Here is a 24,690-nt window from a genome sequence, read left to right as displayed (position 1 = left end):
TTTTCTTTAGTGCCTCCGTAAGAGTAAAACACTGACATAGCAACGGAGCGCCACTAGGTGGCAGTACAATCACATCTGAAACAGCAAGAATATGGAGCGTACCTTCCTCTAACAGACACTACGTTTATAAATAAGTTACGTATTTCAACATTGAGCAGTCACTCTTCACCACACGGACACTCAAACACGATTTAAGAATTCACAATGCCAGAGGCAGACTGAGCATACATTTCCCATCAGACACCGCTTTGTAATTGTATATGAGGGCAATAGGCATATACAGTATATCCCATCAGACACTGCATTGTAGTTTTATCTGAAAGTGTGCTACATCGTCTCGGCCTGTGGGAGTCCCAGTGTTCCATCTACAGCCGGTAGGCAACACTATTCCTGTAGGGCCGCATTGTGTGCAGGCTTCTGTTCCAGCGCAGATATAACTTACCTGGTTTAACTAATCAAACCAATCATCAATATCTTGGTTAGCTGAATCAGGTGTGTTAGTGCTGGGCTGGAACTAAAGCGTGCACCCCTGGTCTACAGTTTACTACTGTCTAGCCATATGTCCCATTGGGGAGCAGCTGTCAGCTCTGGCAGTAGTAGCAAAATAGAGTTAATCTACAGTAGCAAGTTTACTAAGAGTTAGAGATGGGTAGGGAGGGGTCAGGGTGGGGGTTACGGGGTGTTACGGTTTGGGTTTGGAGGGGATGTGTGATCATCATGTTCCAACATATGAAAACTGGAGAACTTGTATGATGAATCACTATATGTGTTTGACTTTGGTTGCAACAGAAAGCAAACTGAACACTCATTGAAAGAGAAAACGCACAACATAGAAAAGCTGATAGTCAATGCTGTTTGGTAAATGGATTGAACTGTTACCGCCAGCTGAAATTTGGGGAAGTAAAAAAAAACAGAGTCAGAGCATGTTATAGTCATTACACCAGTGTGAACAAACAGTGAACAGTGAATATGTTCATAAAGAGTTGCTAAGGGTGACTGACTTTTCAGTCCTCAGACAACAAGTCAGGTAAAACACACGCAAACTTGGGCACAAGCACATACACACTGTATTTGCAGATATACTGTAAAATGTAATTGATTACCAAACATTAAACAGTAATGGTGCGTGAAACTGTTCTGAACAGCTACTATGGTACCATACAGAATACATTCAACAGAAAACATTAATTTACTATAGAACAGAGGCTAAATCAACTCAACTGCCTTTGGAATATCGGCTTTAAAACAGAGGTTCCATCGCACTGTGTTAGTGAGCTGGTTAACTGTCTCAAATGTCTCCCTATTCCCCATATAGTACACTACCTTCGACCCTGCCCTATGTCCCTCTGGTGAAAAGTAGCATATTGCATAAATCAGGTGTCATTTGAGATTTGCACTGTGAGTGAAGAAAACGGCAGATGAAATCCACAGCTTGGGCTGTTGGAGGAGGGGGGGGGAGAAGGGGGGTCATTGATACAGCCCCTCAGACTCTAAAAAAGGGTAATTTAGGGGGAAAGGTTGAGGGGGTGGGGTAGAGAGGGGAGAGGGGAACACTGGTGTGGATTTAGCAAAAAATTAAATAAAGTGCTTCTGTTAAATCAACATCCTCTGTCTATGAGGTATGAAAAAAAACAATCACATCAAAATCACGCCAAAATAACAACCAAAACTCAACGCCATCCAGCGTTCCTGGATACGTCACTCACACACTATTTACAGTCTGGAGTGTGTTTCTACAATATACACACAAGTTGGGAGTGTTTGTTTGTTTAGGTCTTCCTTTATATACGTGTTATCCTCACATATAGATAGGTCATAATCTCCACGAGGCCTGCTAGGTCCCACATAGCAGAGTGGGGAAGAGTACAGGAGCGTCAAGAAATCTGTTCAGATTCCACCTGTGTGGGCTTGGACCTGTGGGCTTGCAGCTCCTTTGTGGCAGTAATATGCCTCGCGGTGTTGTCAACTATTCTCTTTTCACCAAGAAGAAGAAGAGGGTAAATCTCCAGAGGGGCTCTGGTTAGAAGTTTCTCCTAGACACAGATCTAGGATCAGCTTAGGTTACCCTCCCCAATCATAACCATTAGGGCGAAAACACAAAACTGAACATAGATCTGCATCAAGAGGGAACTTTATCCTACAGCTCAGCTAGGAGCTCTATACCAACATACACACACTCACACACACACACACACATATACACACACTCACACACACTCACACACACTCACACACACACGCACACGCACACTTACACACACACACAAAAACACGCTATACAGAGTGTGAGCAGTAGGAGCCATGTGATAGGCTGAGAGGTGTGGGCTGAGCTGGGTGGGTAGATCGTCCAGCGCTCGCGGTGGGGGTGGAGACTCTCCATGTCCTTCAGGGCGCTGAACGCTGCTGCCGTAAAGTTAGCATCCCCGGTGGTCAGGAGGTCAAACACACACGAGTGGAAATAAATATCCTGCACTTCAAGCTGCTCCCTGCAGCGTGCCCGCGCATCCTCCACACTGAACCCCTGGGGGGCGCTGTAGGGAGCCGTGTGGGAGTGTGTTTGTGAGGGTAGGCCCTCGCCTTGTGGCTGCTGGAGCTGTAAGCCCAGGGCTAGACGTGGTAGAGGGAGAGGCAGGGACAGGTGACCCCCCCGGTCGATGCGTTCCGAGGTGGGACATCCATTCAGGCAGAGCTGCAGGTCCTGCGTAGCGTCGTAGGCATGGGCCATCTCCTCCGGGATGCGCACCGCCAGGGTCAGGTAGCGCCCCAGCTGCCGTACGATAACCGTCACGCCGATGTAGCCAGCATGCAGCTCCACGTGGCGACCAGGGCTATGCTCCGAGATCCACAGCGCTCGTACCTTCCCGGTAGAGTCAACGTTATTTCCGTTCAGGTTATGGTCAGGGGCCCCGCTGCTCACGGTACCGTCTACAAAGGCAGCGGGCAGGTCATCTGTTACTGCCTGGTACACACGCTGGTCTGTACACTCCTCAAAGGGCTTGAATATGATGGTGATCTATGGACACACAAAAACATAATAAAGTGACCAGGCACACAATAACTTTGATATTTGTATAAAACAGGTTAAAACAGGTTTGCCAGACACTTTATAATATCTTATTAAGTTTATCTTGTAATCCAAACACAGCAAACCCCCATTGTTGGCAGCAAAGAGAACACTGACTGCACACTGACAACTAATATACAATACTAATATACACTGAGTGTACAATACATTAAGGACACCTGCTCTTTCAATGACATAGATTGACCAGGTGAATCCAGGTGAAAGCTATGATCCCTTATTGATGTCACTTGTTAAATCCACTTCAATCGGTGTAGATGAAGGGGAGGAGACAGGTTCAAGAAGGATGAATCGGCCCGTGGTTTAACCTAGTTGATGATCCCTGATATAAACTATAAATGTATTTTACTGAATCGATTATTAGCTGTTTTAATAACCCCATTCTCACAGTCTAAGATTCCCCTAAGTGAGGCAGGGAACCGCTTGGCCAACACAGAGATGCCTTTGTGAGGAACAGAACTGACTTAGTGACGTCTAAAAACACTCTCAGCCTGTGTCTGAGGTGTCTGTGTTGTGTTGTGTGTGTGTGTGCATGTGTTTTGTCGTTTATGGTATGGTGCCCTTCGCTCTCGACAGTAACCTGCTTAAAGCCATATGTGTGTGAAAGGTCTTGGGTCCTCTGCTGACACACAGACAGTGGTTCCTTTCACGCGCCGCTCATTCCAGGGTATTAGAGGTCATGCTATAAGCAGCCATTAGTTAAGTTAAGATTCCAACACCACGTTAGTCACAAGTGTTGGTCACAAGACTCAACTGTTTGCTCTGCTCTCCTCGCACCTGTGAGTGTGAGACTGTGTGTGTTTTCTGCCTCAATGAGAAGAGCTCTTTCTCTGAGACACCGATAGCAGCTCAGAGGTGAATATATACATACACACACACAGGAACGCACACACACACCAGCCATTCAATATAGAACTCTGAAACTAAAACACAAAAAAGTCTAGCAGTCTGCAAAGTCAAAACGCAATACGTAAAGAGGTTTAAAAAAGAGAGAGAAGGCGCTAACTAGGCCAGGCTTCAGCTGCACAGGCACAGCTCTTCATACCAAATGGTTTGTTTATTCTGTACGCCAAACTCAACCTCTTTTCTCCCGTCCCAGACTTCATTCTATATTACATCCTCACAACACTGCTGCTTCAATGGAGAGCTGGGTAAGAACCTCCATCTATCAGACATCTTACAGAAGGAGTACCTCAGGGCATTTACATGTTTTATGTTATATATTAAAACAAAACAATCTTCCTGTATCTATAAGTGTATTGCTTTCTACTTTGTGGACTAGCACCCTTTCTGAAGTATGTAGGAAGGAGTTATTTTTCAAGAGTGCAGAGGCTTTTCTTTCAATATATAGTAATATACAGTAATGATCTCCCTTCACCTTATTGGTCGCCGTGGCGCTGGATCCAGTTACCACTGGAACGTTGGTCACCTGCACGGACAAGTAGTCATTATCAATGAGCGGCCACGCCCCCTCCACCTTGCAGGTCTGGAAGCTGTCCTCAAACGTCCGCAGGTGTGGGTCCCCAAACAGCCCGCAGAACAGGTAGCCCGGCTGCGTGTGAGTGTGTGTGTGAGTGTGAGGGTGTGTGTGAGTGTGAGGGTGTGTGTGAGCGTGCTGGGTGCGGCTGTGGTAGTTGCAGGGCTCTGATTGTATCTCGGGGTGTGTGGAGGAGGTGGGCCCGTCACGGGAGCAGTTTCTTTGGGTCATGAGGTCTGAGATACCCAGGACAGCAGAGTGGAAGACCAGGTTGCCCCTGCAGGACTTGGCTGTCCTCTGTGTGCAGGCACTGTAGGCCCTCAGAGCCTTACAGAATTCTACGTCAAAGCCATCCAGCGCTGGGGTCAGGTGAGACGTCAGGGACACAAAGTCTGTGGTGCACTTCTGGATACGACACTGAGGGGTGGCCACCTGGCACTGACCTGGAGAAACACACACATACTAACAGTCAGTACTATAGTACAACTACAATGTTATTACAGTTCTATTATTACAGCACTTATACAGTGCCAGTGGCCCTGGTAGGGTGGTAATACCATATCTATTGACAGGCTATTCATGTCATATAGAATATCAATGTTCATTCCTGGTACCAAAGACATATAGAGAACATGTGGTACAGCTGAAATGTGGCTAAAATAGAAGGTCATAGTCATGGGGTTTTGGCATTGGTATGACATACATTACATCTTCAGGGAAGCTCTCGTTTTCATACACACACACACACACAAACACACACACACACACACACACACAAACACACACACACACACACACACACACACACACAGGGTCAGGTTGGTTAGGGGTGTGAAGGAGGCTTTGATCTCTATGGCCCAAATAAACACACACAACACTACTGACCTGTTCAGATTAGACCAATAAAGCAGAGAAAGAACAGGCTGTTGTGTGTGTGTGTGTGTGTGTGTGTGTGTGTGTGTGTGTGTGTGTGTGTGTGTGTGTGTGTGTGTACAGTAACACCGATTTATGACTTTTATAAACCAGAACAAAGAGCAGCGCTGAGAGACTAAGACAGAGACTTGCAGACCTTCCCACAGAGCCAGGGATAAGACTGAGACGGAGACTTGCAGACCTTCCCACAGAGCCAGAGATAAGACTGAGACAGAGACTTGCAGGCCTTCCCACAGAGCCAGAGATAGGACCGAGACAGAGACTTGCAGACCTTCCCACAGAGCCAGAGATAAGACTGAGACGGAGACTTGCAGACCTTCCCACAGAGCCAGAGATCAGACTGAGACGGAGACTTGCAGACCTTCCCACAGAGCCAGAGATAAGACTGAGTCGGAGACTTGCAGACCTTCCCACAGAGCAAGAGATAAGATTGAGACAGAGACTTGCAGATCTTCCCACAGAGCCAGAGATAAGACTGAGACTGAGACAGAGACTTGCAGACTTTCCCACAGAGCCAGAGATAAGACTGAGACATAGATTTGCAGACTTTCCCACAGAGCCAGAGATAAGACTGAGACGGAGACTTGCAGACCTTCCCACAGAACCAGAGATATGACTGAGCCAGAGACTTGCAGACCTTCCCACAGAGCCAGAGAAAGGACTGAGACAGAGACTTGCAGACCTTCCCACAGAGCCAGAGATAAGACTGAGACTGAGACGGAGACTTGCAGACCTTCCCACAGAGCCAGGGATAAGACTGAGATGGAGACTTGCAGACCTTCCAACAGAACCAGAGATATGACTGAGACAGAGACTTGCAGACCTTCCCACAGAGCCAGAATAAGACTGAGACGGAGACTTGCAGACCTTCCCACAGAGCCAGAGATAAGACTGAGACGGAGACTTGCAGACCTTCCAACAGAACCAGAGATATGACTGAGACTGAGACTTGCAGATCTTCCCACAGAGCCAGAGATAAGACTGAGACGGAGACTTGCAGACCTTCCCACAGAGCAAGAGATAAAATTGAGACAGAGACTTGCAGATCTTCCCACAGAGCCAGAGATCAGACTGAGACTGATACAGAGACTTGCAGACCTTCCCTCAGAGCCAGAGATAAGACTGAGACTGATACAGAGACTTGCAGGCCTTCCCACAGAGCCAGAGATAAGAGTGAGACAGACTTGCAGACCTTCCCACAGAGCCAGAGATAAGACTGAGACAGACTTGCAGACCTTCCCACAGAGCCAGAGATAAGACTGAGACAGACTTGCAGACCTTCCCACAGAGCCAGAGATAAGACTGAGACAGACTTGCAGACCTTCCCCAGAGCCAGAGATCAGACTGAGACCGAGACTTGCAGACCTTCCCACAGAGCCAGAGATAAGACTGAGACAGACTTGCAGACCTTCCCACAGAGCCAGAGATAAGACCGAGACAGACTTGCAGACCTTCCCACAGAGCCAGAGATCAGACTGAGACCGAGACTTGCAGACCTTCCCACAGAGCCAGAGATAAGACTGAGACAGACTTGCAGACCTTCCCACAGAGCCAGAGATAAGACTGAGACAGACTTGCATACCTTCCCACAGAGCCAGAGATAAGACTAAGACAGACTTGCAGACCTTCCCACAGAGCCAGAGATAAGACTGAGACAGACTTGCAGACCTTCCCCAGAGCCAGAGATCAGACTGAGACCGAGACTTGCAGACCTTCCCACAGAGCCAGAGATAAGACTGAGACAGACTTGCAGACCTTCCCACAGAGCCAGAGATAAGACTGAGACAGACTTGCAGACCTTCCCACAGAGCCAGAGATCAGACTGAGACCGAGACTTGCAGACCTTCCCACAGAGCCAGAGATAAGACTGAGACAGACTTGCAGACCTTCCCACAGAGCCAGAGATAAGACTGAGACAGACTTGCAGACCTTCCCACAGAGCCGGAGATAAGACTAAGACAGACTTGCAGACCTTCCCACAGAGCCAGAGATAAGAGTGAGACAGACTTGCAGACCTTCCCACAGAGCCAGAGATAAGACTGAGACAGACTTGCAGACTTTCCCACAGAGCCAGAGATAAGACTGAGACAGACTTGCAGACCTTCCCACAGAGCCAGAGATAAGACTGAGACAGACTTGCAGACCTTCCCCAGAGCCAGAGATCAGACTGAGACCGAGACTTGCAGACCTTCCCACAGAGCCAGAGATAAGACTGAGACAGACTTGCAGACCTTCCCACAGAGCAAGAGATAAGACTGAGACAGACTTGCAGACCTTCCCACAGAGCCAGAGATCAGACTGAGACCGAGACTTGCAGACCTTCCCACAGAGCCAGAGATAAGACTGAGACAGACTTGCAGACCTTCCCACAGAGCCAGAGATAAGACTGAGACAGACTTGCAGATCTTCCCACAGAGCCAGAGATAAGACTAAGACAGACTTGCAGACCTGCCCACAGAGCCAGAGATAAGACTGAGACAGACTTGCAGACCTTCCCACAGAGCCAGAGATCAGACTGAGACAGACTTGCAGACCTTCCCACAGAGCCAGAGATCAGACTGAGACAGACTTGCAGACCTTCCCACAGAGCCAGAGATTAGACTGAGACAGACTTGCAGACCTTCCCACAGAGCCAGATAGGACTGAGATAGAGAGTGAAAGAATAACAGATCACACACATCCACATCTGATAACTGTTACATAATATTATATGCTGCCTGATTAAGCTTTTCCTTCTCCAGACCACCATGTTTATGGCCTCAAAATAATGCACCCACATGGGGGAAAAAAATCCAGAGTGCATTTTTAAGAGCTCAGAGACACCATCATGAGGAACTGCTAAAAGCTGCGGTGGCCACAGACCGCAGTGTGTTAGCGAACACTTGGATCTAGAAGTTCTTCAGAGCTCTCGGTGTCAGGCTGTAGTCCGCAGTGACCTCTGCCCCAGGCCTCTAGCCAATGGAGGAAAAGAAAACACTTTGGAATGATTCACTGATTACATCTATACAGCAGTAAAGGCCATATAGAGATGGTTCAGCCAGCGATAATGTTTTCCTATGTAGTGCAGCATTTTGGTCAATGTACTGCAGCAGTAGTTCATCTAGGCTTGGAAAATAGAGGCCTGTTAAGGCTGAGAGAAGAGGGGGAGAGAGAAGAGGAAGAGATAAGAGAAGGAGAGGCCAGGCCTAATGCATCAGCCACAGTGAGCTCCTATTAGATTAGACCAGAGGCTCTAACACACACACACATAACTATCTCTGAGAGAATACTGGCTCTGCTTCCGCTGCCAACAACACACACTGTCAGAGCTCATCTGATTATGGCATGATTTACTAACAGACACCAGCAAACCAGGGTTTGGAACCAAAATTATTTTCCAATCATTCCGTTCTGAGCAGAACCCCTATTTATTTTGTACCGTTCCAGTGTTCCAACCAGCATTGTAAAGTTCTGAACCGTTTCGAACCAAATAAAAGTAACTGTTCATATAGTTCATTGTTCCCCAGGAAATCAACATAGTTTCTACATTTAGCTCATTAATTTACCACCCACCAATTTACATGGATACAGCACCTTGCTATGGAACGGGTAAGCTAGTTGTTTACATGTTTGATGGACAGATAAGTGCAGGCGCGAGATGTGATTGAAATTCCACGGGTGGGGAGAGAGCGAGAGAAAGTGGTGGACATGGAGGGGGTTTGTCTTGAAGCACTGAGCATCATGATGGGTTGGAATGTGTTTACACTATTACTATAATCATAACTTCAATGATTTACAGAATGATATACCAGACACTAGGAGTATTTTTTGGAACAAAAAATAACATTATTTACCGTTTCTCAAGATCTGAATATAACAGTTCTGTTCCGAACCACTAGAGATCACTTTCGGTTTTCTGTTCTGGTTCAAACCCCTGCAGCAAACACACACACACACATATACACACACACACACACAACATAGGCCCATTCACACACACGTCACACAGAACTTATGCTAACAATAGGCCTAGTTCCCCTGGTGTATACAGAGGTAAAGCAAACACATCCATGGTTCTCCTGGTGTGAATGCACTCAACCATAAGATGAAGGGGTAACAGAGAAGAAGAGGAATGTTTGCAGAAAGTCAATGCTCTCTCTCTCTCTCAGGGCTGTGTGGTGAGAGGGTTGTGTGTGTGTGTGTGTGTGTGTGTGTGTGTCAGTACCCGGTCCTACCAGGTGGAGACAGTAGTGTGCTGAGTATTAGAGGGAGGGTACACAATATAACACATCCAACTCACACTCTGGATCAGAATCTCCCTTCAGTGTGTTAAATACTGACACTACTCCTCAACAAACACACAGCCACATACACACAAACACACACAGCTTCTGACACCTTAGAGGCCTAGACCCAGAGCCACATATAGAATTAGAAATAATTGACTGGATCCAACTCTCTTTTTACAGTATGACTCTGATGAGTTTACTATTTACATTTACATTTTAGTCATTTAGCAGACGCTCTTATCCAGAACGACTTACAGTTAAGTGAGTGCATACATTTTCATACTGGCCCCCCGTGGGAAACGAATCCACAACCCTGGCATTGCAAACGCCATGCTCTACCAACTGAGCTACATCCTGCCGGCCATTCCCTCCCCTACCCTGGACGACGCTGGCTAATTGTGCGCCGCCCCATGGGTCTATGTGGTGCAGGTGACTCTCAGACTACAGAGATAATACAGCCATATCCCTCTGCACTCTCAGTCTTCTCAGGCTCCATATTGGCTAATCTCTGGGGTTAGAGGTCATCTCTCACCTATCTCACAGGTCAAGGTGCCCAGACACACACACATGTCCAACTGCTCTTATCACACAGTCTAGTCTATTTTCAACGTTTCAAGCAAAAAAAAAACATTCGCTCAGCTTACCCATGCTGTTGTTTTAGCGGAATTCTGTTTAATTAATCTGTTTAGTTGAAAATATTCACATATTTTTTACATTTTACATTTTAGTCATTTAGCAGACGCTCTTATCCAGAGCGACTTACAGTTAGTGAGTGCATACATTATTTTTTAAAATTATATTTTCATACTGGCCCCCCGTGGGAATCGAACCCCCAACCCTGGCGTTGCAAACGCCATGCTCTACCAACTGAGCTACATCCCTGCCAGCCATTCCCTCCCCTACCCTGGACGACGCTGGGCCAATTGTGCGCCGCCCCATGGGTCTCCCGGTCGCGGCCGGCTACGACAGAGCCTGGATTCGAACCAGGATCTCTAGTGGCACAGCTAGCACTGCGATGCAGTGCCTTAGACCACTGCGCCACTCGGGGGAACTGAGTGGCGCATCAACAAAGTAATCTCTAATGAGATGGCTTGCCCAACCAACACGTGGAGTGTGGCCATACAGTAGGTAGGTATCTATGGGTGGATCAATCTCGACCTGTCCCATCTCACACTGATTTTTACTGAAATAAGGAAGTCAAATAACAGCTGGATGCCACACACACACACACCCACATGCTGCAGATCTTATCATCTGACCCTCCCAGGCTTCCAACATGGACAAATGTGTTTTCTATGTCCCAGTATTTACAGAATGACACATTCAAACTTCTAGTGAGAGATCCAACCTCATCCCCACTCAGCACCATTGTGGGCAGAGGTCAAAACATAGCCCACCCCTCTCCCTGTCCAGGAGTCATGTCTCCTCCCAGCCACTGATCAGACAAGCCTCAAGCTTCACAGGCCGAACCTCTAAGTGTTTATGGATCCAGACCCCTTGGATGCAGAGATTACTGTTCTCTCTCTCTCTCTCTCTCTCTCTCTCTCTCTCACACACACACACACACACACACACACACAAGAGGTACCCACAGATACAGTGAACAACTAAACACATTTTAATTCTCAGGCTGAATCTTGAGATTAAACCTCTACGCCAAACACATGTACGTCTCCAGTGCTTTCTGATCACACAGGTCTTTGTGCAGTGAGTCTAGTCTGAACATACTGATAACTGTGACTGACTGTGGGACAATACACAGCTGCTCTGGCCTCCGCTTCAGAGACACTTCCGTTTCAGTCCCCTCTCTAACTCACACACACACAGGGCACTATCAAACAATAACACATAGAGGACAGGAGGTCCAATTCCAATACACTCCCATAGGCTACAACACACACAGGGCTATAGGACATACACTATTGCACCCCTTAAACCACATGGAAGACTAATTCCAATCCCACCCCACTGGGCACACACTGGTTGAATCAACGTTTTTTGAACCAACGTGGAATAGACGATGAATTGACATCTGTGTCCAGTGGGACATTCTTAGTTTTGTCATTATTAACTGGTTATTAACTATTTATTAGCCTATAACTGTTATGGCACATTTGCAGCGCTCGAGCTGAAGTTATCCGCGTACAAGGTACTAGGTCCCGATTTAGGCTACCGAGAATGAACAACATCCGAAGTTATCTAGTTACCACCTCTGTGAGCCCCGTAGCAGAGAGCAAGGAGCAGCAGCAGCAACGGTCGCAGGCGGGGCACCCTCGGCGGGGATGCGAGGCGCTCAGCCCCGCGGTAACAACATCCGGCTCTCCCCATCCCCGTCCATGCAGGGCCAGGTGGGAAGAGGGGACAGTCAGCCACGGGGGAGAGGCGTGAGGGGCGGCGGCGGCGGGGTTTCCGAGAAGTCAGGCCTCTGCTCTCCTTCTCCCTCCCTCTCTTCTCCTTCTTCCTCGCTCTTCTCTCCTTCCACTCCTCCTCGAGTGCGTAGGGGCATTAAAGCGCAGCTGCTCCGCGGAATGCGATCCGTTAGGGCGGTGGAAAGGAAAGGAGAGGAAAAGGGAAAAACTAAGTTGCAATAGAAAAATACAAGTCCTTCCAGCAACAGAAACACTTTCACTCCTTCTTCGTCCCCTGCGTCAGATTTCCTTCCCAGACCATGCCGTGTCTCTAGTAGCGCTATTCCGTCGTGGCTGAGTTGATTCTTGTTGTAGCGATCAATCTCGGCTCCTCTCTCTCTCTCCCTCTCTCTACCTCACCTCAGAATCCTGCCCCTCTCCTCTCTGTTGCTTCGATCGATGGGAGAGACCTAAGGACACTGCTGACCTGCAAACTACAAACTAAAATCTAAAACTGATCCTTACCCTAACCTTAACCCTTACCCTTACCAAATTTTTACCAATTCTGAAATTAAATATCAGTTTGCAGGTCAGGAGTGTCCATATAGCCTTTTCACAGATGGATAGCACAGATTATCCATTATTGACCAGATACTCAAGTGGCCGCTCTAACAATGGAAATAAGCGTCTTTAAAAATGGAAGGCAGTCGGGAGGAGGCAAGATCAGTTGGGACCATTCTAGCCAATGAGAGGGCAGATACGAGTGTGAACAACGGGCACAACTCCGATATAAAGTGTTTTTTATCAAAGTTGCCGGGATGTCACGTGTCCTACTTATATCAGTAAACTCGTAATAACCTAAGTATTACGACATTTTTATTCAATTAAATAAGCCTAACGTATCAAATAAGCCATTCAAATTTTTGCTGACCAAATTCGACACTCTCATGACCTCCCATACACAAAAATCTCTTTGGATAGCGAATGAACCAGACCGTTGGCGCAAAACCCTCCTCTGAGAGAGCAGGACCGGCCCCGCCTCTTGGCTTCCCGGGAGAGAGAGAAAGAGAGCGAGAGAGAGAAAGAGAGCGAGAGAGAAAGAGAGCGAGAGAGAGAAAGAGAGCGAGAGAGTGAGAGGAATAGTGAAACAGTGCATGTTATTTTGAAAACATGATTTATTGACGCAATAAGGCATTTAAAGTCATTGTTTATCATCTTATCAGTAGGCTATCAACGTCTATTGCTGTTGTTAGCTTGAAAAACGTTTCATTTCCAGAAGTAAGACAAAGACCTACAGACAATGTGAAGTTTTACAAGCCCTCATGATTATGACAACGCTATTGTAGCGAAACGTGCTCAAACAGACACTTTTAATATACACATTTATGACCCCTCTCTCTGCCTCATGGTCCACTTCCTGTGAGTCTGTCTCAGGTTTCACTGCTTCACAGCGACACTGTGTGTCCCACAGCAGTTCAGCGTATTTTAATGCCGTAGCCAGTTGTACTATGTCTTTCATCTCCTGACAGGTGAGACAGAGACAGAGGCATCGTGGGTGTTGGAGTCCCACTGAGACCCAAACAGCTTTATTATGGAGACTAGCTCAGAGGAGAATATTACACCCCAACCCTTATTGTTACACACCTTCACAGCATCTCATTTCCATTGTTGATGTCTGGAATGCTGAGCCTGCATATGAAACATGTTTTGCAAAAAATCTAATTCCCTCCAACTGTTTTCTCTCTTTTATGATTCTCCCTCTCACCGCTCTCTCTCTCTCGCTCTCTCTCTCTCTCTCTCTCTCTTCCCCCCCCCCCCCCCCCCTCTCTTTCTCCCGCTCTCTCTCTCTCCGTCTCTCTCTCTCCCCCCCACCCCTCTCTCTCTCTCTCTCCCTCCCTCTCTTCTGTTTGTCTGCTTCCAGACGGATAGGGAGTGTGTGTCTGTGTGGGCTGGTTTGTGACGAGAAAGTGTGTGTTTGCGTGTGTGTGTGTGTGGCTGTTAATCCTCTCCCTTAGTCCAGCCAGAATGTGCCAGGTGTTACGAACAGTTAGACACCAGTGGGAATCACTGTTCACATTAACATCACTGCTGCTCAGTGTGGTCACACTGTGTGTGTGTGTGTGTGTGTGTGTGTGTGTGTGTGTGTGTGTGTGTATGTATATATGCATGCATATGGGGGTGTGCGCAAGGGTGTGTGCGTATGGTTGTGTGCGCGTATGGGTGTGAGTGCGTGCGTGCATGTGCTTGCCGGAGTATGGAAAAGAGCTGCTCAGTGGTTGGTGTGCTTTAGGTTGGTGTGTGCTTTAGGATGGTGTGTGTTATAGGTTGGTGTGTGTTATATTTGGTGTGTGTTATAGGTTGGTGTGTGTTATGTTTGGTGTGTGTTATAGGTTGGTGTGTGTTATAGGTTGGTGTGTGTTGTTTTGGTTGGTGTGTGTTACAGTTGAAGTCGGAAGTTTACATACACTTAGGTTGGAGTCATTAAAACTCATTTTCCAACCATTCCACACATTTTTTGTCAACAAACTATAGTTTTGGCAAGTCGGTTAGGACATCTACTTTGTGCATGACACAAGTAATTTTTCCAACATTTGTTTACAGACAGATTATTTCACTTATAATTCACTGTATCACAATTCCAGTGGGTCAGAAGTTTACATACACTAAGTTGACTGTGCCTTTAAACAGCTTGGAAAATTCCAGAAAATGATGTCATGGCTTTAGAAGCTTCTGATAGGCTAATTGACATCATTTGAGTCAATTGGAGGTGTACCTGTGGATGTATTTCAAGGCCTATCTTCAAACTCAGTGCCTCTTTGCTTGACATCATGGGAAAATAAAAATAAATCAGCCAAGACCTCAGAAAAAAAATGTAGACCTCCACAAGTCTGGTTCATCCTTGGGAGCAATTTCCAAATGCCTGAAGGTACCACATTCATCTGTAGGAACAATAGTACGCAAGTATAAACACCATGGGACCACACAGCTGTCATACAGCTCAGGAAGGAGACGCTTTCTGTCTCCTAGAGATGAACGTACTTTGGTGCGAAAAGTGCAAATCAATCCCAGAACAACAGCAAAGAACCTTGTGTAGATGCTGGAGGAAACAGGTACAAAAGTATCTATATCCACAGTAAAACGAGTCCTACATCGACATAACCTGAAAGGCCGCTCAGCAAGGAAGAAGCCACTGCTCCAAAACTGCCATAAAAAAGCCAGACTACGGTTTGCATCTGCACATGGGGATAAAGATCGTACTTTTTGGAGAAATGTCCTCTGGTCTGATGAAACAAAAATAGAACTGTTTGGTCATAATGACCATCATTATGTTTGGAGAAAAAAGGGGGTACCTTGCAAGCCGAAGAACACCATCCCAACCGTGAAGAACGGGGGTGGCAGCATCATGCTGTGGGGGTGCTTTGCTGCAGGAGGGACTGGTGCACTTCACAAAATAGATGGCATCATGAGGAAGGAAATTTATGTGAATATATTGAAGCAACATCTCAAGACATCAGTCAGGAAGTTAAAGCTTGGTCGCAAATGGGTCTTCCAAATGGACAATGACCCCAAGCATACTTCCAGAGTTGTGGCAAAATGGCTTAAGGACAACAAAGTCAAGGTATTGGAGTGGCCATCATAAAGCCCTGACCTCAATCCTATAGAAAATTTGTGGGCAGAACTGAAAAAGCGTGTGCGAGCAAGGAGGCCTACAAACCTGACTCAGTTACACCAGCTCTGTAAGGAGGAATGGGCCAAAATTCACCCAACTTATTGTGGGAAGCTTGTGGAAGGCTACCTGAAACATTTAACCAAGTTAAACAATTTAAAGGCAATGCTGCCAAATACTAATTGAATGTATGTAAACTTCTGACCCACTAGGAATGTGATGAAAGAAATAAAAGCTGAAATAAATAATTCTCTCTACTATTATTCTGACATTTCACATTCTTAAAATAAAGTGGTGATCCTAACTGACCTAAGACAGGGAATTGTTACTAGGATTAAATGTCAGGAATTGTGAAAAACTGAGTTTAAATGTATTTGGCTAAGGTGTATGTAAACTTCCGACTTCAACTGTATGTTTGGGGGGTGGTATAAGTTGGTATGTTATAGTTTGGTGTGTTATAGGTTGGTGTGTGTTGTGTGTGTCAATACAGGACTAACATTGAATCCTACTACACCGGCTCTGACGCACTGGTCACGGATTTCAAAGGGAAACCCAGCTGCAAGCTGCCCAGTGACGCGAGCCTACCAGATGAGCTAAATGCCTTCTATGCTCGCTTCGAGGCAAGTAACACTGAACCATGCATGAGAGCACCAGCTGTTCCGGACGACTGTGTGATCACGCTCTCCTTAGCCAATGTGAGTAAGACTTTGAAACAAGTTAACATTCACAAGGCTGCAGACGGATTACCAGGATGCATACTCAGAGCATGCGCTGACCAGCTGGCAAGTGTCTTCACTGACATTTTCAACCTCTCCCTGACCCAGTCTGTAATACCAACATGTTTCAAGCAGACCACCATAGTCCCTGTGCCCAAGAACACCAAGGTAACCTGTTTAAATGACTATCGCCCTGTAGCACTCACATCTGTAGCCATGAAATGCTTTGAAAGGCTGTCATGGCTCACATCAACACCATCATCCCAGACACCATGGATCCACTCTAATTCGCATACCGCCCCAACAGATCCACAGATGACGCAATCTCTATTGCACTCCACACTACCCTTTCCCACCAGGACAAAAGAAACGCCTACGTGAGAATGCTGTTAATTGACTACAGCTCAGCGTTCAACACCGTAGTGCTCTCCAAGCTCATTACTAAACTAAGGACCCTGGGACTGAACACCTCCCTCAGCAACTGGATCCTGGACTTCCTGACGGGCAGTCCCCAGGTGGTGAGCTGGGGCCCCTCAGTGGTTTGTGCTTAGTCCCCTCCTGTACTCCTTATTCCCCCAAGACTGCGTGGCCACGCACAACTCTAACACCATCATTAAGTTTGCCGACGACATGACAGTGGTAAGATTGATCACCGACAATGATGAGACAGCCTATAGGGAGGAGGTCAGAGACCTGGCAGTGTAGTGCTAGGACAATAACCTCTCCCTCAACGTCAGCAAGACAAAGAAGCTGATTGTGGACTACAGGAAATGGATGACAGAGCATGCCCCCATTCACATTGACGGGGCTGTAGTGGGGCGGGTTGAGAGCATCAAGTTCCTCGGTGTCCACATCACTAAGGAACTATCATGGTTCAAACACACCAAAACAGTTGTGAAGAGGGCACAACCACGCCTCTTCCCCCTCAGGAGGCTGAAAAGATTTTGCATGGGCCCTCAGATCCTCAAAAAGTTCTACAGCTGCACCACTGAGAGCATCTTGACTGGCTGCATCACTGCTTGGTATGGCAACTGCTTGGCAGCCGACTGTAAGGCGCTACAGAGGGTAGTGTGTACAGCTCAGGGGGTCCAAGCTCCCTGCCATCCAGGACTTCTATATCAGGCGGTGTCAGAGGAAGGTCCTAAAAATTGCCAAAGACTTCAGCCACCCAAGTCATAGACTGTTCTCTCTGCAACCGCACAGCAAGCGGTACCGGAGTGCCAAGTCTGGAACCAAAAGGCTCCTGAACAGCTTCTACCCCCCAAGCCATAAGATTGCTGAACAGTTAATCACATTTTTTGCACTGACTCTCTTACACTGGCTCTGTGCACACACGCTGGACTCTACTCACACACACGCACACGCACACGCACATGCACACACACACACACACACACACACACACACACACACCAACACAAACACACTACATGTACATATTACCTCAATTACCTCAACTACCTCGTACCCCCAGCACATTGACTCAGTACCGGTACTCCTTGTATATAGCCTCGTTATTGTTATTTTATTGTGTTACTATTTCCTATTTTGCTAATTTTTCTTACTTTTTAACTCTGCATTGTTGGGAAAAGGCTCATAAGTAAGCGATTCACGGTAATGTCAAGACCTGTTGTATTCGGCGCATGTGACAAATAAAATTGGATCTGATTTGATACACACACTCCTTCCAATACCATACACACATCAGACATACACACACTCCTTACAATACCAGGCAGAGCTGTGCTGTCGTAATGAGCAGTAATAAAGTCTGCCAGCACACACACACGTAACAGTCTTACTTCTGTCTCTCTCCTCGCCCTAACCTGGGCTCGAACCAGGGACCATCTGAACACATCAACAACTGCCTCCCGCGAAGCATCGTTATCTATCGCTCCACAAGCAAGGGAAACAACTACTTCAAGGTCTCAGAGCGAGTGACGTCGCCGATTGAAACGCTACTAGGGCGCAACACTAACTAGCTAGCCATTTCACATCAGTTACACACGCACACACACACACAGACACACACAAAGACACACACACACACAGACAAAGACACACACACACACACACACACACACACACACACACAAAGACACACACACACACACTGACTACTATACTCCTCATCAGACGTGGCCAGAATAAATTATCCTCATTAACCAGACACTGATATTAGATTCAGTGGAGGCTGCTGAGGGGAGGACGGCTCATAATAATGTCTGGAACGGAGCAGAAACTGCTCCAGCCATTACCATGAGCCTGTCCTCCCCAATTAAGGTGCCACCAACCTCCTGTGATTAGATTATATCTGCAGTTTCCTGTTAACTCTGCTCTGCTGCTCTGAGGACTATCTGTTCACTTCTTCTGGGAATGAGGCACATAGCTGGATCTACGCAACATGACAGGATGGGGATAATCTTCTTGACATTAGTCTATTTCTGAGGTGTAAAAACAGAACTGTAATTTGGGAGTAAGCATGTGAAGGCTCTAGACTGTCTTGAGCTCTGGGGCTTGACTGTCATGGCAGCAACAGATACAAATGTTACTTGATTCAATTACAGCTCTCATGTGCTAACATATGGTGCTATTCATCAAGACTAATTTCATATCTTGTACTTAACACACACACGCACACACACACACACATTCACACACACACACGCACATGACCCAATTCATCAAGCTAATTTCATACAAATGTATTTAATCATTTACATCCACAGCTGAGACTGGAGAGCAGGGGAGGCTGAAACTGACACACACACACACATTAATCAAGCTAATTTCATATTTCATACTAATTAATTAAATAAATTACATCCACAGCTGAGACTTGGGAGGCTGAAACTGACACACACACAACAATCTGTTTTCAAATGTCCACCCTTTCTTCACCTTCACACCTCTCATTCCTTCCTCATTTCCACTTCTTTCCACACCTCCATCCTTCTTTCCCTCCCTCTCTCCATTCCCTCAAACACTACATGGCTCACACATCTCTCAGCCAGGGAACACCTGCGTGTGTGTGTGTTTGTGTGTCTGTGTGTGTGTGTGTCTGTGTCTGTCTGTGTGTGTGTCTGTGTCTGTCTGTCTGTCTGTCTGTCTGTCTGTCTGTCTGTCTGTGTCTGTCTGTGTGTGTGTGTCTGTGTCTTTCTGTCTCTGTGTGTGTGTGTGTGTGTCCGTTTTTAAAAGCAGACCAGTGGAACACCTGTTTTGTAGCTAGTGTTGCTCCAGTCTGACCCAGAATTTCCAGAGCAGGGGTCACAGAGACACAGTGAGTCAGCCATTAGTCAGGCCCTTCCTGGGTAAACACAGCCTCACGGACAGCTTCCTTTGTCTACTGGTGCATGGACGATAAGATATACAAACAGTTTTAACTTCATTTCATTCACCTGGCTAAGTGGGATTTCGACAGAATAAGACCACAGTCTCAGTAGTCCTAGTAGTCCTAATCCTGATAGCAGCTATTATTGTGCTAACTAGCAAAGAACCCCACACAAGGTACACACACACATGTGTGCATGCAACATACAGTAAATATAATATTCATTAGGAAGAGAGAGAGAGAGAGAGAGAGAGAGAGAGAGAGAGAGAGAGAGAGAGAGAGAGAGAGAGAGAGAGAGAGAAGGGCCATTACCAGTTAGGTGTCAGGGGCCTGGGTGTGTGTTCAACTAGCTCTCACAGTCTCACACCAGAGTTAGATGTTCATCCATGTTTCTCAAACGTCAAATTTCGAAGTAGTTCCAAACGTCAAATTTCAAAGTGTTTAAGGTTAAGTTGAGGAATGAATTTTAAAGGGTTAAGTTTAGGTACTAACTCCGAAATCTTAAGGTTAGGCATTAACTCCAAATGGTTAAGATAAGGATTAAGGTTTGGGATAGGCTTAAAACAAAAATCTCCAAAACAACTTTCTATCACATTTTTTGGGGATAGTAGCAGGTGTGACTTGATGAGAGTCAATAACAAACCTTCCTATGACAACATGTGTCTCTGTGTTGTGATGTTAGTATGTAACTGAACACCATAATGGTCTGTTTCACTGGTATATCTCTGTCACTTACCTTAAAACCTATCTTACCTTACACACACACCTTACATCTTACAGTATCTTAGGTTACACCCAGCTATCAGACTGCACTGTGTGTCTAGATGATACTCATCAGGGACAGAGACAGAGAAGAGAAGAGAAAGAGAGTGTAAGAGGAACAGGAGGGAGAGAGAAAGAGAGAGATAGAATAGATGGATATGTAAATTGCATTGTTGAAGAGGATGTAAGATGGTTGGGTCTCTGACTGGTTCCTACATTACTTCGGACCAATAGCAGAGCAGAGATGTGCCTCTCCCAGCCATACAAAGAGCTTCCTTCATCTCTGGTCCCAGCCCCTGGCAGGGAAGACAACATTTACATTTACATTTTTAGTCATTTAGCAGACGCTCTTATCCAGAGTGACTTACAGTTAGTGAGTGCATACATTATTTTATTTTTCATACTGGCCCCCCGTGGGAATCGAACCCACAACCCTGGCGTTGCAAACACCATGGTCTACCAACTGAGCTACATCCCTGCCGGCCATTCCCTACCCTGGACGACGCTGGGCCAATTGTGCGCCGCCCCATGGGTCTCCCGGTCGCGGCCAGCTACGACAGAGCCTGGATTCGAACCAGGATCTCTAGTGGCACAGCTAGTGCCTTAGACCACTGCGCCACTCGGGAGACAACCCAGCTCCTATTGCACATCTCCCTCTCTCCCTCTTTCCCCCTCTCCATCCCTCAATCTCCTATTCCACCTCCCTTTCACTCTCCGGAGCAACCTTGTCCTCACCTCACCCTCCTCAATGTCTTCTCTTCCTGTTCTCCTCCTCTCTTCTTCCTCTCCTCTTCCTTTCCTCTCATCTAGACCTTTAATCTATTAAAGCAGCACAGGGCTGCAGAGATGCCACACAGCATCTCATGACACTCATCATGTTTCTATGAGACAATGAGACAGACTCACTCACACTGATGTTACACTAGACCAGACCAGACACACACAGATGGAGGGATCAAATGAGAGGTGTAGTGAGGCTCCAGGCTGCAGATGGTCTCCAGCTTCCCAGACAGACAGACAGACACAAAACAGGCACACAAAGCAGGTGTAAGGGTTAAAAGAGAGAGGGGGAGGGGGGGAGAGGCTTGTTGAGAAAGAGAAGGGTGAGAAGGAGAGGGGAGATAGAGAGAGAGAGACAGAGAGAGAGGGGAGAGAAGGGGAGGAGAGGGGGGATAGAGGGAGAGACAGAGAGAGAGGTGAGAGAAGGGAAGGAGAGGAGAGATAGAGGGAGAGAAAGAGAGAGAGGGGAGAGAAGGGGAGGAGAGGAGAGATAGAGAGAGAGACAGAGAGAGGAAGGAGAGTTGGATTGGGGGAGAAAGACAACCCTTCCCTCCTTTTTCCAGCTGTTAAAAACAGAGCCCCTCTCTTTCCCTCTCTTCCCCCTCTCCTACTCTGCTCCCCTATGGAATAGAGAGCTCAGAGTTCCCCCTCTCCTACTCTGCTCCCCTATGGAATAGAGAGCTCAGAGTGGGAGACGTGTGGAATGTATAATGCATCGACTGAACGGGGGGGTGTGTGTGTGTGTGTGTGTGTGTGTGGGTGTTTCCATAGGGAGTAGGAGGGAGAGTCATTATAGTTCTAATTGTTGTGTTTTAGACTCAGCGCCTTGCAGAAGCCAAATGAGCTGTGAAGTGTTTCATTACATATGTGTGCCTGCGTGTGGGCATGTGTGTTTGTAATATGTTTGTTTTTGTGGGTCGTCACACTAGGCAACAGATCAGCGTATCAGTAAAATACAGTATAATAATAATATATGCCATTTTGCAGACACTTTTATCCAAAGCGACTTACAGTCATGCTTTTACATATGGGTGGCCCTGGGAATCAAAATCAAATCAAATCAAAATGTATTTGTCACATGCGCCAAATACAACAGGTGTAGACCTTACCGTGAAATGCTTACTTACAAGCCCTTAACCAACAATACAGTTTTAAGAAAAATAATAGTTAAGAAAATATTTACTAAATAAATAAATATACTGGGGGTACCGGCACCGAGTCAATGTGCGGGGTACAGGTTAGTCGAGGTAATTGAGTTAATATGTATATGTAGGTAGGGGTAAAGTGACTATGCATAGATAATAAACAGCGAGTAGCAGCAGGGGGGTCAATGCAAATAGTCCGGGTAGCCATTTGATTAGCTGTTCAGCAGTCTTATGGCTTGCGGGTGGAAGCTGTTAAGAAGCCTTTTGGACCTAGACTTGGCACTCCGGTACCGCTTGCCGTGCGGGAGCAGAGAGAACAGTCTATGACTAGGGTGGCTGGAGTCTTTGGCAATTTTTAGGGCCTTCCTCTGACATGGTATAGAGGTCCTGGATAGCAGGAAGCTTGACCCCAGTGATGTACTGGGCCGTACGCACTACCCTCTGTAGCATCTTGTGGTCGGAGGCCGAGCAGTTGCCATACCAGGTGGTGATGCAACCAGTCAGGATGCTCTCGATGGTGCAGCTGTAGAACATTTTGAGGATCTGAGGATCCATGCCAAATCTTTTCAGTCTCCTGAGGGGGAATAGGCATTGTTGTGCCCTCTTCACGACTGTCTTGGTGTGTTTGGACCTTGATAGTTTGTTGGTGATGTGGACACCAAGGAACTTGAAGCGCTCAACCTGCTCCACTACAGCCCCGTCGATGAGAATGGGGGTGTGCTCGGCCCTCCTTTTCCTGTAGTCCACGATCATCTCCTTTGTCTTGATCACGTTGAGGGAGAGGTTGTTGCCCTGGCACCACACTTCCAGGTCTCTGACCTCCTCCCTATAGGCTGTGTCATTGTTGTCGGTGATCAGGCCTAACACGGTTGTGTTGTCGGCAAATTTAATGATGGTGTCGGAGTCGTGCTTGGCCACGCAGTCGTGGGTGAACAGGGAGTACAGGAGAGGACTAAGCACGCACCCCTGAGGGGCCCCGGTGTTGAGGATCAGCGAGGCAGATGTGTTGTTGCCTACCCTTACAACCTGGGGGTGGCCCGTCGTGAAGTCCAGGATCCAGTTGCAGAGGGAGGTGTTTAGTCCCAGGGTCCTTAGCTTAGTGATGAGCTTTGAGGGAACTATGGTGTTGAACGCTGAGCTGTAGTCAATGTACAGCATTCTCACATGGGTGTTCCTTTTGTCCAGGTGGGAAAGGGCAGTGTGGAGTGCAATAGAGATTGCGTCATCTGTGGATCTGTTGGGGCGGTATGCGAATTGGAGGGGTCTAGGGTTTCTGGGATGATGGTGTTGATGTGAGCCATGACCAGCCTTTCAAAGCACTTCATGGCTACAGACGTGCCTGCTATGGGTCGGTAGTCATTTAGGCAGTTTACCTTTGTGTTCTTGGGCACAGGGACTATGGTGGTCTACTTGAAACATGTATGTATTACAGTCTCGGTCAGGGACAGGTTGAAAATGTCAGTGAAGACACTTGCCAGTTGATCAGCGCATGCTCTGAGTACATGTCCTGGTAATCCGTCTTGCCCTGCGGCCTTGTAAATGTTGACCTGTTTAAAGGTTTTACTCACATCGGCTACGGAGAGCATGATCACAGAGTCATCCGGAACAGCTGGTGCTCTCATGCATGCTTCAGTGTTGCTTGCCTCGAAGCGCACATAGAAGTCATTTAGCTCATCCGGTAGGCTCGTGTCACTGGGCAGCTTGCGGCTGGGCTTCCCTTTGAAGTCTGTAATAGTTTGCAAGCCCTGCCACATCCGACGAGCGTCGGAGCCGGTGTAGTAGGATTCAATCTTACCCCTGTATTGACGCTTGCCTGTTTGATGTTTCGTCTAAGGTTATAGCGGGAATTCTTATAAGCGTCCGGGTTAGAGTCCCGCTCCTTGAAAGCGGCAGCTCTACCCTTTAGCTCAATGCGGATGTTGCCTGTAATCCATGGTTTCTGGTTGGGGTATGTACGTACGGTCACTGTGGGGACGACGTCATCAATGCACTTATTGATGAAGCCGGTGACTGATGTGGAATACTCCTCAATGCCATCGGATGAATCCCGGAACATATTCCAGTCTGTGCTAGCAAAACAGTCCTGTAGCTTAGCATCTGCGTCATCTGACCACTTCCGTATTGAGCGAGTCACTGGTACTTCCTTCTTTAGTTTTTGCTTGTAAGCAGGAATCAAGAGGA

General features: G+C 47.0%; 1 protein-coding gene across 4 annotated transcripts in view; it reads right to left on the bottom strand.

The window, feature by feature from the left end:
- LOC311144669 (repulsive guidance molecule B-like) overlaps nucleotides 1-24,690 on the bottom strand; it is a gene marked incomplete at its 5' end in the record, with an annotated part of 81,176 nt that continues 56,486 nt past the window's right edge. For 3 of the 4 annotated variants that reach the window (XM_084180738.1, XM_084180739.1, XM_084180740.1), the window contains 2 exons: nucleotides 1-3,013; nucleotides 4,461-5,002. In XM_084180738.1, coding sequence (XP_084036864.1) covers nucleotides 2,252-3,013; nucleotides 4,461-5,002 — 1,304 coding nt within the window. In that variant the 3' untranslated portion in view covers nucleotides 1-2,251. Of the gene's footprint in view, nucleotides 3,014-4,460; nucleotides 5,003-11,970; nucleotides 12,089-24,690 lie in introns of those variants that run through there. The other variant, XM_084180741.1, reaches the window with a different exon arrangement.

The sequence above is a fragment of the Coregonus lavaretus genome (assembly GCF_964263955.1).
Source record: "Coregonus lavaretus genome assembly, chromosome: 17".
Classification (NCBI taxonomy): Eukaryota; Metazoa; Chordata; class Actinopteri; order Salmoniformes; family Salmonidae; genus Coregonus; species Coregonus lavaretus.
Note: the sequence above shows the minus strand (reverse complement) of the source record. Positions and strands in the feature narration are given on the sequence as shown.